Genomic DNA, 21,050 nt, shown 5'->3' on the forward strand with positions numbered 1-21,050 from the left:
TTCGTATTTCGTACAATAATAATTTTGTATATTAAACGTGCATTACGTAGTATATAATTTGAACACAACATTTGTGTTAAAAATACATAATACTAAAAAAGTAAAATTACTAAAATGTATAATATAATATATGGTATTGAAGACTAACGTAACTCCGAATAATTCAATACTATTACAATGTACTGCAGTAATGGGTCTGTCTTTCGAAGACAAACATTAAACGGATAATTCAAGGAAACAATAAATATCTTTTACAACACTATTATCTGCGTCCTCTGTGGGATAATGATGAGACGTATACCTACCTACTTATATATCATCCGCTAACCAAGTGCAAGCTCATAAAAAGAGCGTAACTTGCCTATAGTGGTAGCACTACCTACCTATATATAAATGTAAATCACACGAGTAGGTATAATAATTCACATGGAAATCGTTCGTGGACCGACCTCAGTATAATCCATTTGTGGTCATCGACTGACGACGGCAGGACCCGCGAGTGATGTAAGCAACCCTACCAGTGGGTGAATGGTGGGCGGGTACATATATATATATTATTGTGTTATTATTATTAAAGTCCACATCATATAACCGGAGTAAGTGCATATTAAACATCCAAACCGCGGTTTTTTGTGGTTTTTTTTTTCATTATTATTACTATATATACCGAGCCGAGGGCGGTGGAAGGGGCCGCTGTCTCGCGGGTGCAACCGACCAAGACGCATACCCGTACATACAGTCCCCGTGTACGGCGGCGGCGGCGGTGACGGCAGTCGCGCCTATATAAGAACGCGAGCACGGTAAGTGACGCGTCTCAGTGTCTTCCGTTAAGTCCGTGCGAAACAACTTCGAACGCTACCACCGCCTTGATATACGGAAACACATCAACCACATCGTGATACTTGGCTAATACTTTTCCGTCGTCGAAAACCCATACAGGTACATAGTGATTTACTGTTGAGATCGAAATCGCTGCAAACGACCGTCGAAAATGGTAAGCGGAAATTAGATTTTTTTTATTGTTTTTTTTTTTTTTTTTTTTAATTTTTTTCTTATTATAATTATTATTATTATTGTTTTTCCCGTCATTCAAATTTTATCGGAGAGACTTTTGAATCATTGCGTCGCCGACGTTCCGGAACGTTCGACGACATTAGTCACGATTTTCTTCCTCTTTTTTACCGCGCGCTTTCCATTTGGGAAAATTGTCATTTCCCGGGACACCGGTTACGTCTTACACTAAAACCGTTGCTAATCGATTTGACCGTTCGTCGTCTGCAATGGACAATATATTATACATATACCTATATACATTTAACGCTGCACATCTGCGGTTTTCACTTCATTTTACATTCGTTGTTTCTGTAAATCCACTTTTATGGGCGCTGCAGACGAAGGAAAGTAAAATAAAAACACGTATTATATTATACATTTCTCATATATAATATCTTCTCCGGACTTAAATAAAACCCATTGATTCAACACGAGTGAACGAACCCGTTAGAGTATAGGTACATATTTTATGCTGATGACGGTCGCTACATATTACATCAACAGCCTGTCATAAATAGATACGCGTACATGTGCATGTGTAACAAATCGCTAATAATTGCGGTGGACACCGTGCGCGTATTGAACGTATACGCCATCATACCACATTAAATAATCTATGTGATAAAAGAGCTATAGTGCTGTACATTCTATAGACGTCGTGGGAACAGGTAAAATGGTGGAAGGTCTATATACAGTATTACAGTTAAGAGTTAGACTATTGTACTATTTACTATTTATACTATTTTGAATGTACCAATTTTATTGAAATTTAAATAAATATAAGACGTATCCAACTATATCCAAGGAAATTATTGGTAATATATATTACAGATAATGATGGACCCATTTTTTTTTTAAATAAAGGTTTTTGATATTTAAAACCAACAGAATATTTTTGGAAAAGCCCTGTGGTATGTTTTAAAGTTCAACTTCTATCTAAACAATATAAAATAAAATGTTTAGTTTTCTATTTATTAAGAAAAATGTGTTAAACATAAATATACCTACACACAAATAACAAACAGAAACTATATTTACTTTTAACACGCGATAAGTTTGATTCAAATTTAATCGAACACAATGTTTGACTTATTTTAATATTGTATTTGTTTTATAATCTATTTCTACTTCATATCACAGCATTATGAAATACTCAAAATTTAATAAATGTGTTGATATTTAAATATGTTGTCTGAGATCTGAGTAAACATAAAATAATAAATATAATCTTAATTCAGAATATAAATATTTACATCAAGAGACAAGAAGTACGAATACCTTCAAGAATTTAAGAAAAGTGGCTATACTTCAACTACGTTAGTCATAAATTATAGCGTAGTTGAAGTATTTATGTAGACATTTGATTGATTATATACCTAGCTTGGTACGCGTAACTATTAGAACACTAAAATGTATTAATTTACAGAACTTTATGCACTATATTTACTTCTATTCTCTAATAAATGAAAGAAATGTAGATTTAAAAATAATTATTTTAGACATTTTAGAAACTCTATATAGTTTTAAATTTAAAAAACGAACTTATGTGGTTTTAAACATAAAATTTATTTTTTGACAGCAAATAATTCCAAAATTAAATTCGCAACGCATTTAATGTAAAAATAAGTATTCCTAATAAAATTTCAAAAATAACAAATTAATTTGTACGGGCTACAATCCCCTAAAATAGGTACTCCAGGTCCAACAGTCCCCCCTTAGCAGGACCCTCAATATCGGCATAAAAATAGAACTACTCGATAATATGTATAATAGGTAGGTAAGCACAAATACAGAAACACACATATATATATATGTTTAAATATTCGCGAGTAATGAAATTTCTTTTAAATTTTAAAGTGATTATAATACACAATATATTACACTATATCGACGTATAAATCATTTAGATTTTTGTCTTATTTATTTTAATTTCATTCGTTGTCATTTTGTCAATTTTCTATACAATATAGTGTATCGAATTTATTATTATTAACTACTCTACTAAGTAACATTTGTTCAATACTTAGTAGCTCCTATATATAAATGATGGACCTGAATGTTTTAGGTTTGATAAATAACTATAAATTATAATAATATTTCGTAAATAGTTCTTTAGGAAAAATAATTCACAGGAATTGATGAGCTGTGATAAAAAAATAGCTTGGTATTATTTATTATTGATCGCACTCAAAGTGCCTATTTACTATTTATTTATAGTACCTACTAGTATATACTATAGTGTATAGGTAAATTAAATGTGTAGGTATATAGCTTGAGGAATTGTTTTTTAACTATTACAAGTTTTATGTTATTATTACCTTATGAGATTTTTGAGACACAAATACCTCAAAATACTGTCATGTTGTTATTGATAATTGATAATCATTGCAAATAATAAATTATTAAAACCACTCATAATAACTAGTCATAAATCATAATACGTATTCACCCGATTTAACTATTTAACACGAGTGATCCAAATAAGTCATATTATAGGGTTATTGAGTGTTAGTAATTTAAGAAGACATAATTTGTTTTGCAACAATAAAATAGGTGGATATATATGTATATTAGGTTTCATTAAAACGAGAGAACAACGAGAAAAACAAGTTGTTTAGTCATCTATGAAAAGCCACATAAAAGCATAATAGGCGTGAAATGTTTTTGTTTCATCGAGCACGGATTGCAGTATTAATAAATTATAAATATACTGAATTTAAAAAAGAGTTATATGTGTAAATTTAAGATCAAAAGTATATTATAGATGGAAACAATCCCGTTATTTCGGACGGACAAGTCTTAGAAAAGAAACACAGTAGCGATGGCCGATTAGGATTGCAAGTGTGTTAAGTGTCTTAATATGACAACTGACAGGTGACAGAAATAATAATATGAACAAAATTAGGTACCTATAAATTAAAATATTTATAAAGTGTTTACAATGAAATATAATCTAATATACAGTATACATAATACCCAAGGTGTTTTTTGCGTCTCAATACTTTGGTGTTCACTAATATTTTAATTAGGTAGCTATAAAAAAGTGTTGTCTCAATTTTTAAATTCTTCATTATATGTGTTTTATAAAGTACCTATATTTTTTTTTATGTTTTTTATGTACACTTATTTGTACGTATATTTTAAAAATAATTCAGAACACCTTAATAAAAACTTTTTAATTATTGGTTTTGGATTACATAATATAGATTATTAGTTATATTTTTTTATTTGAAGAGAACTCCTTACAAGCATGTGTTGTCTCCGTCTTACTAACGCATAATATATCAAAATTTACATCCAGCAGTTCCAATTTTGTGTTGTTAGCTTAAATATTAGAGTGAATTGACCTATTACCAATCAAACTTAAATGTTAGAACATTGTCTGTCTTCTTTCGATGGTTTTTTACGATATTTAAATTTTTATATAAGTTATGAATATGTAAAATATTAATATTTAAAAATTCTCATAATTTATTTAAAAATTTAAATATCGTAAACACCCAACTAGAGAACATATGTAGATAATGTTCATAATAGGTCAATACTCAATTCACTCTAATATTTAAGCTAACAATACAAAATTGGAACTACTATATACGGATGTATATTTTGATACATTACGCGTTAGTAGTAGTACGACGGAGCAACATAATATGCGAACCCTCTTGATTAAGAATAGAGAGAAATGCATCGTCGAACGAGAATTCGTTAGGTTAGGTTAGGTTAGGTCATAGAAAATATATTATTTAAATAATTTAAGAGCATGAGTTACATAATTAAATGTATTATTATTTCCAATGAAACTCTACAGATTGTTATAAATATACTAAAAATTATGTGTTATTATATCGCAAAAATATTATGACTATATTGTGAACATTTTTTATTTATTTATTTTTTATTAGGTTAAAAAAAAGAAGGTATAAACTATAAATGCCATGAAGAAATTGATGACATCAATTATTCTTAGATTAGGTTAGGTTCAGTAAGGTTGTGTTATATAATATTTACATTGTATTTTTTAGGTATTGATAGTTTTCTAATTATCTTTAAATTTGATCATAATATATGAACATTAAAATTTAAAATTCAGTTCTTTATAACCTTGAAATTGTACATTATGCTCAAGATGAATCAATATAATAATTATGAGTTATTATTTTATTGTACCTGTATAATTTGTATTTATTTAGACTTGAGTAAGAAAATTGGAATTTAATTTTAAGAAGTGGGAGAATATTTCAAGATATGCTTTAAAAATCGTGTTTTATTTGTTCATCATTTCACAATGTCAATTCAACGAGTGCCTACTGGCTACTGTCTATTATTGTGAATAATCAAATAGCGAAAGAAAAAGAGTACCTACACAATAATCAATTATTAAATATTCAATAGAATTAAAAGCAAAAATAAAGTTGAAATATGAAACATTTATATTGATTACTTTTTTATACTTATAAAAGTTTATAACTTAATAAAAATAATGATTTTTGGTGATATGACATTTTAAACAAAACGATGATATATTTATCAAGATGCGTATTGTTTAATGTTTATAGATACCTACATAGGTCATAGATAGTAAGTAGATACGTTGTTATCTAAATTAAATTGAAGTTTGGTCTAACATAAATGAACAGGTACCTATATGTTACCCCGTGTTTATTTAATAGCAATATAAACCATTAAGTATCTATCATAAATTCTAAAGTTCTAACTAATATAATCTGATCGTTTGCTTATTTTCTGTTGTTTAAAATAAAAATGCACATTTTTAAATATACCTACCTACCTAAAATGCAAAAAAAAGTAATAATCTATTAATATTTTGAACTTTAAATTATTGAGCTACTGAGTGCATGATATATAATATAAATAGTAGTAGTACACGTCATAATGTGTAAAATATTTTTAGTTATACACATACGTTTTAATAAAATTTTATAAATCGAGAAATACTTTAATTGAAACATATCGATGGCAATAAATTCTTCACTATAAAATTAATTGGGTGTGGACTGCTAAAAATGACAAAATATAGGGTGTTGTCTATTTTAGGGACAAACATCTATTAGGCTTTTTTCAGGGTTAATGTAAATGCAATTATTAAAACAGTATCTAGAAGAAAATTAAGTAGCATGTATAAGTTATTAATGGCTATTATGATTTATGAGACATGGTTCATCGAGGTTAATAGGATAATATTAACTATGATTACGCTTTTACGTGTATTGGAAGGAGTTTACTAAGATAGTTGACAAAAAAGTCACTTTTGTTGCTGTATACACATTCATCTTTTTTTTTAAAAAAAAAAACATCTAGCATGTATCTATATTTTATCGATTCCGTAGAAACGTCATGTTTTGAAAATAATAACTGTCAATTCCATGTTCATACTATTAATTAATATATTAGCTTCGTCTTCGGTTGAAGAATATAAGGATCATATATATAGGGGTGATTTGTTAGGGGAAGTCGGGCCTCTTAATAAAACGTTGTCGAATGTCGAGTATATAGATGGATTCGGATTTAGATGGTTTTAAAGTTTAAAACAATCCTAGACCCTAATAGGTAGAATATTATGTTGACCCATCAAAAACGATTTTTTTTTTAAAGCTCTGTGTTACAATATTAGTCCAAACAGGTTATCTTAGGATGGTTTTTACGTGTAAACGTGCTTTTATACTGCTATTATACGTAATATTTACACTATAAAAAACAAAGATATATTTCTTATTATTATCATTATCACGATCGCGTGTTAATAGTTGTACGTCCGTGGTCCCCATGCAATTATCCACCGAGCCCAACGCCTATAATATTATCGTCCGGTATAAACTGCGTCACTCGTCCTTATATTTATATTATAATATTATATATTATTATATATATAAACGGCCTATTATATAATATGCTCGACAAAACCCATATAATATAACAGTATAATAATTGTGGTAATTTATTATGGTAATTGTTTCCATTAGCGATTTCTGACGTTTCTCATTTTTATTATCGCCGTTGTCCTTATTTATTATTATTATATTTTTCACCATATCCGACCGAGAGAGATAATACACCCACACACGCAGCAGTTTATGCCTAATTTCATCGCCGCTCCCGTCCGGCAGACGACAGTATGATTACAATATTAGATTTGTATTGAATGTATACATAGGTTTAATGTTTATATAATATGTATATAGGTAGTGTGCATCGTATGACGGTTTCCTGCGTCCCAGAGGTAATTCGCAATTTGGTTCTTCTGTTTATCGGTTACGGTGGGATTACGATAATATTTAGAGTCTTCCGTTCACCACGACGTCTCTCGGATATAATATTATTATCATTGCCTCGCGTAGAGGTCGGTCGAACCTTTTTCGGATCGCTAGTCATATCATGACTCGACGGTGACGTAAAAATGTAAAATACATAATAATAACAACACTATAATATAATATAGAACGCACCAAATCCAAAGACACGGTTTAACGCGTCGCCATCATTGATATGTTTGAAAAAAAGCAGTTTGAATATAAGAAAAAAATTAATTAAGAAAAATAAGCAATTCGGATAAAGACAATACGTGTGTTTCCATTCATTATTATTATTATTTTCGTTCGTTTTGCACATTAACACATCAACGTCTATATAAATTATTTCTTATAAAAAATTAACGCGAGGCGGACAGAGGTGGCAACGAAATTGTGGGTACCTGATCTGTGTTTCCCGAAGTGCCTTCACAGAGAATGCACTTGGTGACTTGGTTTAATTATTTTTTTATACATTGAACCTTAAGCATTTAAAAAACTTCGAGTATAAATAATACTTAAATAAAATACTTAAATAAATAATACTTAAATAATCGAGTATAAATCTTATTATTAGCCACAAATCATCAAATAGTGACACTGCTACGCAATAGTAGGTACTTCGGATAATATTATACCGAAAATATAGATGGCGAATTAAATATATTAAGGGGCTACAGAAGTATACCGCATGTATATTATGGAATAGTATAATGCATACCTAGGTATAATATGGAAAATATTAATTGGCACATACTGGCTACTACTTGCGGCCGGAATCTCAAAGTTTCAATATATAGATTTTTTTTTTCAGTCCCCATTCATTCACATACTATTTTAAATTACCCCGGTAACTCGAAGTTTCGATATGTTGAATTTATTTTTGGTTATTTGAGGTTCCATTGCTATTAGTTTATAAATAATATATTATATTAAATATATTTTTAAAGAATGCCAAAATAATATTGCTCAAATTTAATAAACAGAATAATGTTTAAAATGTTAATTTGTTACTGGGTACCTACCATGTGCTGAAATATTATTATTTTTTCAAATCTTCTATTTGTTTCTAAAAAATACTTGACGTATTCATAGATTGTATATTTCTACAATCGATAGCATACCGTGCATACGATTACCTGCAATGTGTTTAAAGTTTCATAAACAATTGAATCAATAATTTCTATTAGCTATTGAATTTATATAGTACCGGTTTCGTTTACCATTTTTGTGAACAGAACTACAGAAGTAATATACAGCTATATAATTTTTAATCTCAAATTAATCTAATTCCGTAAAAGTGTAGACTCAATTGAAATATACTCACCTGATATCATTAAATATCCCAAATCAAAATATTATTGAAAATTAGTATTACATTTAGTCATAAAGTGTATCAACAATGAAAATTATACCCATGGGTGCATAAAGTGCACTTTAAAAACACACAACACCCCACCTATATTCTAATTTATAATTGAGGTAGTTCATTACCCAGTAATCCAGTATAAAATAACATAATTTATTATTTACATGTCACACTATAATTTATTCGCCATATTAAGTGAATTAATTGTTTTGTTAGATAAAATAATAATTATTAATGTTATTTATGAATTTATTTTTTAGCGTGAGTGTATATCAGTACATATTGGTCAAGCCGGTGTCCAGATCGGTAATGCGTGTTGGGAGCTATACTGCTTGGAACATGGCATTCAACCTGACGGACAAATGCCATCGGACAAGACGATCGGTGGAGGAGATGATAGTTTCAACACATTTTTTAGCGAGACCGGAGCTGGGAAACACGTTCCAAGAGCTGTGTTTGTTGATTTGGAGCCAACCGTTGTCGGTAAGCAATTTTTTCTTTACCTATTAATTATTATATTAGGTGTGCTCATTAGACAGTCATATAGAGCAATATGATTATTCTTTGTGCTCCAAAACAGTCTGTGTTCGACAAATTTTCATATTTTACATTATCGAAGTAAATATAATCGTCCATGGTGATTTCATAAAGAGATGACACTTATTAGGTATTGTTTTTATAAATTATTTACGTTTTTCAAATAATTGGTTTTTTTTATTTAATATAGTTTGAAGTATTCACCAATTATGCTTAAAACCCCATTTTTTTTCTTTTAATAGTAAATTTAATCAAATTCTATATTTTGGAATTTTAAATTTTACTTATGACTTAGCTCAGCTATTTTCGTGTTATTCTTTATTTTGTTTGTCCATCTCTTCTCCGGTCTTACCCTTATCATCTACTTACCTTCTTCTATTCCTTCTAGGTTTATTTTCATAATCGTACTGACACCTCTACTCATAACGTAACCGAACCATCTTTACCTATTCCCCCCTCATTTTATTTGTAATTTGTGCAACTCCTGCACTATCTATAATGAATTTATATCTTATTCTATCTACCCTTGTCACCCTGAGTCCTGACACCCTACAAATCCATATTAGCATTCTCATCTCTACTACACTCGCCCTCTGCTCTGTTTTACTGTCGACTGGCGACTGTCCGTATATTCCAATGCATACACCATTACTGTCCTCAGTACCTACTCACAGCTGTTTTATAAAATCTATACCTGTAATCTCAACAGCATCATCATTCATCACATGCCTTTATATTTTGTATAACGTATTGAATCATCACGTATATGTTGTTGCTGCAGACGAAGTACGTACAGGCACGTACAGACAACTGTTTCACCCCGAACAGCTGATCACCGGCAAAGAGGATGCGGCCAACAACTACGCCCGTGGCCACTACACTATCGGTAAGGAGATCGTCGACATCGTGCTGGACCGGATCCGGAAGCTGTCCGACCAATGCACCGGTTTGCAGGGTTTCCTGGTATTCCACTCGTTCGGTGGTGGAACCGGTTCCGGGTTCACGTCACTGCTCATGGAACGGCTGAGCGTGGACTACGGGAAAAAGAGCAAGTTGGAGTTCTCCATCTACCCGGCACCACAGGTGTCCACGGCCGTGGTCGAGCCGTACAACTCAATACTGACCACGCACACCACGCTCGAGCACTCAGACTGTTCGTTCATGGTGGACAACGAGGCCATCTACGACATATGTCGCCGGAACTTGGACATTGAACGGCCCACGTACACCAACTTAAACCGATTGATTGGCCAGATCGTGTCTTCCATTACGGCGTCGCTAAGGTTTGACGGCGCGTTGAACGTCGACTTGACAGAGTTTCAAGTAAAAAAATCATAATAAATTAATTTGTATAACACATCATGTTGTATTATTATTACTTATTATTTTTCTAAGAAAATTAACGATATTTTGTTATCAAGTATATTCATCTATTTCATCTAGGACACAACTCTAATAATAGGCCTCTAATAATAAGAATTTATTCAGTCAAAATTAAAAGTATTTTATGTACCCAAGCTTGGCCAATGATAATACATCTGACTTTAAAGTTAATGAAAATTTGTAACAGGTTTTGAACACTTGTTGGGGGGGGGGGGGGTACAAAGCTCTAAGGGGTACTTTTTAGGAAAATTTATAAAAATAATAATGGTTCACGTCTATCTGTTTACTGTAGACAAATCTGGTGCCGTACCCGCGGATCCACTTCCCGCTGGCCACATATGCGCCGGTGATATCGGCCGAGAAGGCGTATCACGAACAGATGACCGTGGCCGAGATCACGAACGCCTGTTTTGAGCCGGCCAACCAGATGGTCAAGTGTGACCCGCGGCACGGAAAGTACATGGCGTGTTGCATGCTGTACAGGGGCGATGTGGTGCCGAAGGACGTGAACGCGGCCATCGCCACAATCAAGACAAAGAGGACCATACAGTTTGTGGACTGGTGCCCAACCGGGTTCAAGGTGGGTATCAACTACCAGCCACCGACCGTTGTTCCGGGTGGTGATCTGGCCAAAGTGCAGAGGGCCGTGTGCATGCTGTCCAATACGACGGCCATCGCCGAGGCCTGGGCACGGCTCGACCACAAGTTCGACTTGATGTACGCGAAGCGCGCGTTCGTCCACTGGTACGTGGGTGAAGGCATGGAGGAAGGCGAGTTTAGCGAGGCCCGCGAGGACCTGGCCGCGTTGGAGAAGGATTACGAGGAAGTTGCCACCGATTCGGCGGACGGTGACGGCGACGACGGAGACGAATACTAACAACCACCTGCACCACCTCAACCACCACTACCGCCGCCGTTTCAACATCGCGAACGACTGCCGCCGTCCGATCCCGCAGACAACGATCTCTCTGGTTACAGAAATTTCCGTCCTCGTGTGTCGCTCGTACGATGACAATAATATTATTATGATATCACAATAAAAATGAAATAATAATAACAATAACCAGTGCTCGAATTGGAAAAATAAAAGGAGTTACTATAATAAGTCGTGAAAGACATGTTTGTCGTCCGTTGCAATGATCGAACTCCACGTAGATAACTCGATGGGGGCTATGCGATTGTTTCACATATTATTTCGATCGCTATACATATTACGATTAACGTACACTAGATGCAAATGCAAAAAGTTATTTTTTATTTTTATACATTAAATGAATATATTGTGTTAACCTGAAAAAACGCTGTCCCTTCCCCACTCAATTCGAGCTCTGCATATTTATAACAATATAGGTACTCTTTAAATACAATACATAATATATATTAAAATTAATCCCCAACGGGCAACGGGTGCGTTTTATATCGTTGAAATGGCTGTTTCAAATTTTTGAAATACATTCTACTATTAATTGCTTAAAAGCTTAAATGGCTTTAAAATCTGAAATTTGAATAATTTACTTACACTAACACGTACAATCGATCGACCACCGGACATGGACAAAATATATGACATTAATACACGAAGGTTATTTTTAGCTAAATACATATTTTATAATATTGTATATTATAAGTGTTGATCGGTGGCATAATGGACTGCATGCATTTTGTATGGTGGAGGGGGGTGGGTAAAGTTTATAATAATTACAAAACATTTCAAAAAAATATATAAACTTAATATTGATGGGAATTTGTATTTTTTTCCATTGTAAAAAAATTTAAGAGGGTGGGATTTGAACCCTCTACTCCCCACTCCGTACATAAAATCAGATCGTTTGCATATTTATTATATACTATAATATCTCAGCTCGTATAACGACTAACAGTACCTATTTACCTAAAGATAGTTTTATGCTCTTTTTATTTTCAAATTTCAAATTTGTTCTTTTTAGTTTAATATAACATTAACACATTATAACTTATTAATTATTATTGACGTTAACTAACGTAGACATAAGATTTTATAATATTATATATATAATTATTTTTACGATAGTTTTTTATTATGTAATTGTAATGATAATAATTGTAATTCGTATGTATACTATAATATAATATAGTAATGCTACTTACTCTCTTTGGTAAAAACAAAAAAATCCATTGCCTACTTTGTCTTATCCGTCTTACCCATTTACACGTCTCTAAACAAAATTTTAATATTTATATATGTAATTATCACACAGTATTCATATACATAAAGTAGATGGTTGCGCAGGGTCGTCGACAATGCGCAACACGTGTCTCATTATTTGAGTAGGTACAGTGGCACACAGAGGTATTTTGAGAGAACATGCAGTTAAAAAAGTTAATTTTTATCATCACTGAAATTAATTTTTATATACTATAGTTTATATTATATATTTATTTACTCCGTGACACCAGTAGTTTACACCTACCCCCCTCGAGAGCCCACGTATAGTTGCATACTTGCTAACCTGTCTGGGCGGCTGGTATATGTATTTCATTGTAAATACTGGAATATACTGTGGATATGCATTATGCTGGACCATTTGACGATGTTTGAATAATAATTCGAACGAGCAATTTAAAATAAATATATTTATTTATCGCAGGTGCACGCGGTTAATACTTGTTCGATTATTTTTTTAATGACTTATTGTTGTTGATTTTTTTTCGACTGTTTCGATTTTAAATAAATATAAACGATATTACATACCTATATCTAGTATCTTAATATTAATGTATCGATTCCGACGGTGGAAAATATCAAATATTTTTAATATGATAGATATTTTAGAAATCTATTTTCGTGGAATTAATAATAATGCGTGATTTATATTATTGTTTAATTAATAAACCGCGTCTATTTGGCAAGTCTTTATAGTTAATTATTTTATATTATAGGTATTTATATAAATCTGAATTACTTATTATTAAGACGGCAGTCAGTAAGTTGCAAAAAAATAACTAAAATCGTCATTCTTGGTTATTTAACATGTAATTTCTTCATAATTTGAAGTATAAAAAAAAACTGTGCTTTTATATTTTTTAGATTTTTTGGTTACAGAATAACCTAAGTACGTGGAACCTTTAAAATATTCAATGCTTGGATATAAAAGTTGAACATTTTATAAAATTGTACCTACAAAATAGTTTTTAAATTTGATAATTGTGCCTATGTGATTATAATATTTTTCAACTGGTATTGTAACAATATATCAGGAGCCTTGTACCTATTACATTTTCACGCTTTTTGACCCAACAAATAAAATTTTATTGACATTTATAGAAAAAAAACTAAAAAAATTGGAAATGACTCTAAACAGCTCAAAACAAATCGAAATATTTTGAAAATTTTATTAAGTATAAAAATTGATAAAATAAACATAAGATTTAAATTTCAAGTGTCTACGATTATTCGTTTATGAATTACAACATAGTAAGATAATCACATGAATACCAAATTTTATAAAAATTTGAACTTACAATGCTCATAAAAATTTAATTTGACGTTTTGGTAGAGATTTTTTTTTTCTTTTGATAAAGCTATAGTCAAATTTATGAGGAATTTTGTATTAAATTTTCAAATCTTAGATTTAAGATGGACATGTGGAGTCCATCTGATGTTTTTCTCGAATGTCACACTTTGTCATATTATAATATCACTACATAAGTTTCCATTTCTTCAACAATCTACCATTAAACGATAAAAATATTTTTATCTCTAAGAATTGAGAAATTAATGAAATTTGTATTTCATAATAGAATTTCCTAATTGAAAGTTTTTTATGATTTGGGACTTAGGTAGTTGACCGTTCACATGTCAGTCCAACTGTCCAAGAGATATCAGAATAATGTAGAACAGAGTTGGCAACATTTTTGGACTCTGTAGCGTACGTATTCAAAAGTTAATATCTTTTAGTCTTATTTTAAAAATAATGACCGTATAGAAAAGTTGTGCGGGCCAGATGCAGACTGTGTGCCACCTGTTGCCAACCACTAAAGTAGACAATTATTAGTGTCATCATCATATAATTATATTAAAATGTGTGTTACCAAATCATATATACCTACTAGTAATGTATACAGAATGAAAAATGTGGGACCCAAAACGCTACCTTGTGATCGCCTTTGATACCATTCATTGTTTTTAACTTTTTGTTTCTATCAACTAAATAATTCATTAAAAAATTAAATATATTTTAATCTTTCAACCCCATACATACATAAAATAGGAACATGTATTGGGTATTCACTATAATAAAGAAAAAGTGGCATACTTAAATTTTAGCACCCATTATTAAAAACTCAAATGGCAAAACTGTACTCATATAATGTGGTCCGTGGAAACTGGTATATTACCTAATATTATAGTACTATCATCTAGTAAATACTAGTATTTATAATCAATGGCAATATGTTTGAAAAATTCAGTAACACACAGATTGTAAAGAAAAATTATGAACTTTTTACTGCTAACTTATATAGTTAATACTTAATTAATAGTATCTCATACTAGTCATACCACACAAATACACAATATTATATATTTTTGTTTAGAAGTAATAAAATGTCAAAATATAAATCTTTAAAATGATAAAAATAAAATCTCTTAAAAATTATTTTAATTTTGAGTAAGCTTAAGTGTATGCCAAGCAGGCGCGGACAGCATCCCTTGCCCTAAAGTATATTAGCCGAATATTATTTATTATATATTTAAAGATTCTAGACACCTAATGAACAGCAGATTATTACCAACTTACGATTATTAGTATTCTATAATATTGTACAATTTTGATTGAAAGTTTGTTGTAACTTGGTATTTATAATTTATGTTTTTAATGTATATTCAATATTTTTTCAAAACAAAATAAAATATATTAATATTTTATAATCTACATGTTTTAAATTTGCCCCAACAATTTTTGTTATTTGTCCTTTAAATTGTGTACCATCCCGTACCCTATTTTACCAATCCGCACCTGATGCTAAGTACAAAAAACAGTGGTTTTATATTATAAGTTATAATTATGTGTAAACCGTACTCACAATAATTTGAAACTACCTTTATTTTGACAGTCATAAATGGACAAGTAGGTTTATGTACATAGATCAAAATATTGTTTACAATTGTTATATTATTAAATTAATTAATATTAAAATGAACATTAATCAAAATTACACAATTTATTTTTACTAAATTGTTACAACTTAAAAATAACAATTATACCAGAAAAATAATGTTTGATAATTTTTAGAATAAGTCAGGTATACAGTATTTTGGGACATATAGACGAAAATGATATATAATGACATAGAAATAAGGAATAATGAAAAGAACAACACATTTGACCCTTGTCACAATAAAAACGAGAAAATCATAGTTATTAATTATAAAATCAAAACTAAATATATTTATCAAAAACATATCACAATAATAATTATAAAAAAAATCACAAAAACATTTATTTTAAATGTACTTAGCTTTATTAATTAAAAACAAAAAAATCAAACGTAAAAAAAAATATTTAATTTTTCTAAAAATAAAAATATAATAACTATAATTTAATTACCTAACTATAATACTTTGAATTTTTATTAGAAGAATGATTATTTTGTATTTTTAATGTACATAATATTTAAATGGAATAGTAATCTATGATAATTAATAATATGTTTTTAAAGTAATAACAACAATAGTATGTAAAAAATAATAATATAATATGTATGTATTATGTACACACAGTCATTATTGTAATATTTGAACACATCTATAAAACAAAATATATTTGTATAATATATTTTGAATATTTTAGTTAACTTAAACCTTTCATCAATTCATATCAATCACAATAGGGACTAATATAATATTTATTATACTTAATACAAGATTTTTTTTTTATTTTATAAATATATAAAATGTTATTATTTCTATCACCATCTGCAAATTAATAAAAAGTATTGCGTAAAATACAAAAAAAAATTAATATTAAAATGCTTACACGTAAAGAAATTATATACAATAGTTTGAACAATCAGCTTAAAAATTAAATAAATCATTTTACTAAAAATAATAGGTAAAGCAAAAGAAGACTTAAACAAATTATAAATAATCATAAAAATAAGATATACTATGAGATTTTATGAATACAATAAATTGAATGACTTGTTAAAAAAAATGGTGTTTCTATCACATATTCGGGTTTAAAACATTTAGGTAATCATTTTTCATTCGATAAAATTGAAGTAGTTTAGGATTTAATGTTGTTATGTAAATAAATATTTACCAAATTTTTATGAAGTAATGGTGTAGAAATATTATTTTCTTTTCAAGATGTTGTCCCTTGGTGATGATATAAATGTTTGCATAAAAATATTACATATTAAAATTTTCTTGTTGAGTAGTTGTAGTAGTCATTAATCCATTTGCGACAATTGCTGCAGACACAGCTTGATTAAATACATCATCGCAATCTATTTCTGGAGGTTTACTTGGAGGTTGTGACACAATCTAAAATCAAGGAAAACGTCTATTGATTGGAATAAAAATTATATTAGATGATCAATTAGGTACTAACTGTTATATTTTGCAATTGTGGCTGATGGAAATTATGACTCTGCAGACCATGTTGTTCAATTGCCATTTGTACAGCTGTATCTTCCAATACACGTCCATTATCAGACTTTCGTTGAAATTCAAGCCACAAATCCTTAACCCTGTTGGCTTGCTCGACTAGATGGTTGAGTACAGCTGATCGGTGAGAGGCTATTTCCATTTCGACATTCAAGTGATTGTCAAGTATACAAAGGCCGTGCATATGATGCTCCCAACGTTCTTGTCGTTGGCGAGAGGCTTCATTGCGTGATAGGTCGTCAGTCATTTTAGTCTGTTTAATCGAGAAAAAGAAACATCAATGTGTACTTCAGTTGCGAAACTTCAAAAGATTGTACGACTATGAAAAGTGGGTTAAAACAGTCCTTGAACTGCGTCATATGTCTTACGTGTACGCCATAATAAACTTACTTGGTATGTGGGTAAACAAGATCGTTAACAAATTTGCCAGGACATTGTAAATTGTTTTTACAACTTAAAATATATTATTTTTTTTCAAATTTTACGATACGAATCCGGGATTCGGGAAGCAGCAATATTTTTAATTATTATTTATTATTATTATTGTTTTTGATAAGTCAATATTATTATACATTGATAATTATATTTGTTTCCATGATTTTGTATATATAATAATATCACATTCACAGTATTAATTGATGAGTCGACTACATGATATTATTATCTATGTCGATGTCGAATCAAGATAAGTGATAACAATTATTATTTGAACTTTTTTGGCAACTCTGCGTCAAAAACAATAAATAATAATATACGTTTCGCCTTTCGCATTTTCACATCAGGATTAATACAATAACATACGTTTGACTGCTTATAAAATATAATATATTATTATATACATGCGTTTGTGACGTGTCCGTTGGACCATTAAGTACATGTTGTCGACCGAGGAGGACGTCTCACGATGAAATTGAACGTAGTGTTCCTGCACCCAGATCTGGGTATCGGAGGTGCCGAACGGTTGGTGGTCGACGCGGCCGTGGCGATGAAGCAATCTGGCCATGCCGTGCGGTTCGTCACCAATCACCACAGCGTCTCGCACTGTTTCGAAGAGACCAGGGACGGTACTTTACCGGTGACGGTAGTCGGCGATTGGCTACCGAGGACGGTGTTCGGCAAGTGTTACGCGCTGTGCAGTTACGCTCGCATGGTGTACGCCGCGTTGTACTTGACGTTTTTCAGTTCCATCAATCCTGACGTGGTGTTCGTTGACCAGATATCGGCCTGCATACCCATATTGAATTGGATGCCCTGCAAAGTCCTGTTTTACTGCCATTATCCCGATCAACTGTTGGCCGCGCATGACGACGCTCTGAAGCGATACTATCGACTGCCGTTGGACTGGCTAGAAGAGAAGACCACTGCTTGCGCTCATATGATCTTGGTTAACAGTAATTTCACGTTGGACGTCTTTAGGAGTACATTTAAAAGTATTAAGACACTACCGACGGTTGTCTACCCGTCCATAAATACTGTGTTTTTTGATGACACCGAAACGTTACAATTGAAAGATTTAATGAACGTGGAAAATTGTAAATATATCTTATCTATAAATAGGTTTGAGAGGAAGAAAAATCTGGGTTTGGCTATCCATAGCTTCAACATGTTATCTGACAAGAAAATTAAACTTGTCTTGGCTGGAGGTTATGATCCTTTGAATTTAGAAAATATTGAATATTTTCATGAGCTGGTAAGTCTTGTTCAAGATATGAAGCTCAATGAACGCATTATATTTTTGAAATCTCCATCGGACGCCATAAAAATATCACTCCTTAGGCATTGTCTATGCTTGGTATATACTCCATCCTTTGAACATTTTGGCATTGTGCCGTTAGAAGCCATGTACTGTTGTAAACCAGTCGTGGCAGTTAATAATGGTGGGCCCAAAGAGACTATTGAAAACGATTATAATGGATACTTACGAAATGCTGAACCTGAAGATTTTGCTGATGCTATAAAACAGCTTGTAGAAATTGAAGGAAAAGCTGATTTATTTGGAAATCATGGAAAAAAGAGATTTGATGATATATTTTCATTTGGGGCATTTAAAAATAAAATAGATAGTATATTAGAAAATGTATATAAGACTGAATAAAATACAACTTTGATTTTTATTTTGTGATATTCGGTTATAAGTCTAACCTACATTTTTTCTATTACCTAATTGCTTTTTTAAGTTTATTTTGAGACAAACGTTACTTATATTGATTTAATTTATTTATATGGTTAATATAAATATATTTATGATTACAATGCATTTAAAATTAGAGCACTAAAGTTGCAAACATATTTTTTAACCATTATATTTATTAATTTTACTTCTTGTAATCTTGTTATACACTTATACCTATTTAAAAAAAAAAAATGTTTTTATTTCACTAATGTCTATTTGGTATCATATTTACATTTACAATCATCTATAGTTAATATATTTAAATTTTATTTTAAAATCAGTAATTTTTACTATCAATAATCATAAATCATATTATGTGAAAAATTCCCCTAATATGTGCCAGACTTGAATCCAAATATTTTAGATTCTGAGCTGAGCAATGAATGTATTGATTGACTATACACTAAAATGTTTTTTTATGTTTTAAATTTTTGTGTATGGGCACACGAAAATTAGTTGAAAAAATGATTTGATCGTTAACTTTGAGGGTGGTTTCATATAGCAAATTGGATCTAGTTGGTATTTGGGAGAGTCAACATAAAAAAATTCACAGTACTTTTCAATAACATAGGGAAAAATAAGATAATAATTTACAAAATATTTTGACGATTTTTAAGTTATTTATAGACATTTTAAATGTCAATCAAAACATTTTCGCTCTATCCAAAAGCTTGACAATTTATATAGTAAAAAGTTCCTCATAAGTTGTTCGTATAGTATACCAATTAAAAAATATTGAATACATATTCAAAATATATTTTTATTAAGGTACAATTTCCCTGCAGCGTCAAATGGCGGAATAGTCGTTACGTATTTACGTCCGGACCGGTAGTTGACAATTAACGCGACGATGCAAGGAAATACATTTGTAAATCATTTTGTAGTTAGACATTCATGAAAGATGTTATTTCTATATCTAAGATTTGAAAATTCAATACAAGATTCTTCATAAGTATTTGTACTTACCACTAACAAGAAAAAATAGTTTAACCGGAAATTCATATTAACTTTTTATGAGTGTTAAAGGTTAAATTTGTAATTTTGTAAATTAATAACAATTTTTTGGTTTTGTTGTAATTCAAAAACAAACAATCTATAATATACTACTGCACATTTTCACCAAACATTTATTTTAACATTTCATATTATATTATATGACATTTTCAAAATACTTAACTTTTTTGAGCTATTTATAGGCATTTTCAATTTCCGAATTTTTGCATAGTCAAAAGCTCGAATATGCGTATTATACGAGGTTCCTCACAAGTTATTATCAAAACGATATTTTTTTTTAAAAATTCGAAATTCACATTTTGACAAAATCACTAAAATTTGTAAATAATTTTGTTGTTAAAAATGTATAATATATTCAATTTTATATCTAAGGATAGACATTTTAAATCAAGGTTTTCATAACTAGTCCATATACTGTCACTAAAAAATAAAAATATATGAGTTTTTTTATAGACAAGTTCAAATTTGGACGAATTTATATATTTAAACTTAGAAAAACAATTTTAGTATTTATAATAATTTTATATTTGTAGAAGATTGCTTCTTTTATTTACATTTTTAAAT

The 21,050-nt window shown here is 30.4% G+C and overlaps 3 protein-coding genes across 4 annotated transcripts; 2 read left to right on the top strand and 1 right to left on the bottom strand.

Moving 5' to 3' along the window:
- Nucleotides 1-786: 786 nt before the first annotated feature.
- Nucleotides 787-12,776, top strand: LOC132942206 (tubulin alpha-1C chain). The gene is made up of 4 exons (XM_061010523.1): nt 787-994; nt 8,991-9,213; nt 10,049-10,590; nt 10,943-12,776. Exons 1-4 carry the CDS (start codon nt 992-994, stop codon nt 11,525-11,527), a joined length of 1,353 nt encoding a protein of 450 aa, XP_060866506.1. The 5' UTR covers nt 787-991; the 3' UTR covers nt 11,528-12,776.
- A 3,517-nt stretch (nt 12,777-16,293) lies between these two features.
- Nucleotides 16,294-17,847, bottom strand: LOC132942208 (uncharacterized). Of its 2 annotated transcripts, XM_061010525.1 has the most exons (3): nt 17,690-17,847; nt 17,244-17,552; nt 16,297-17,176 (listed from the first exon to the last, which is right to left on the bottom strand). In XM_061010525.1, exons 2-3 carry the CDS (start codon nt 17,544-17,546, stop codon nt 17,042-17,044), a joined length of 438 nt encoding a protein of 145 aa, XP_060866508.1. In that variant the 5' UTR covers nt 17,547-17,552; nt 17,690-17,847; the 3' UTR covers nt 16,297-17,041. The 2 variants fall into 2 exon arrangements, with proteins under 2 accessions (XP_060866509.1, XP_060866508.1); XM_061010526.1 differs by lacking the exon at nt 17,690-17,847 and having other exon boundaries at nt 16,294-17,176; nt 17,244-17,664.
- Nucleotides 17,848-17,993: 146 nt separating this feature from the next.
- On the top strand, nt 17,994-19,421 carry LOC132942207 (alpha-1,3/1,6-mannosyltransferase ALG2). The gene has a single exon (XM_061010524.1). The coding sequence runs from the start codon at nt 18,204-18,206 to the stop codon at nt 19,392-19,394; it is 1,191 nt and encodes a 396-aa protein (XP_060866507.1). The 5' UTR covers nt 17,994-18,203; the 3' UTR covers nt 19,395-19,421.
- The last annotated feature ends 1,629 nt before the right edge of the window (nt 19,422-21,050 follow it).

This window comes from Metopolophium dirhodum, chromosome 3 (assembly GCF_019925205.1).
Source record: "Metopolophium dirhodum isolate CAU chromosome 3, ASM1992520v1, whole genome shotgun sequence".
NCBI classification, from domain to species: Eukaryota; Metazoa; Arthropoda; class Insecta; order Hemiptera; family Aphididae; genus Metopolophium; species Metopolophium dirhodum.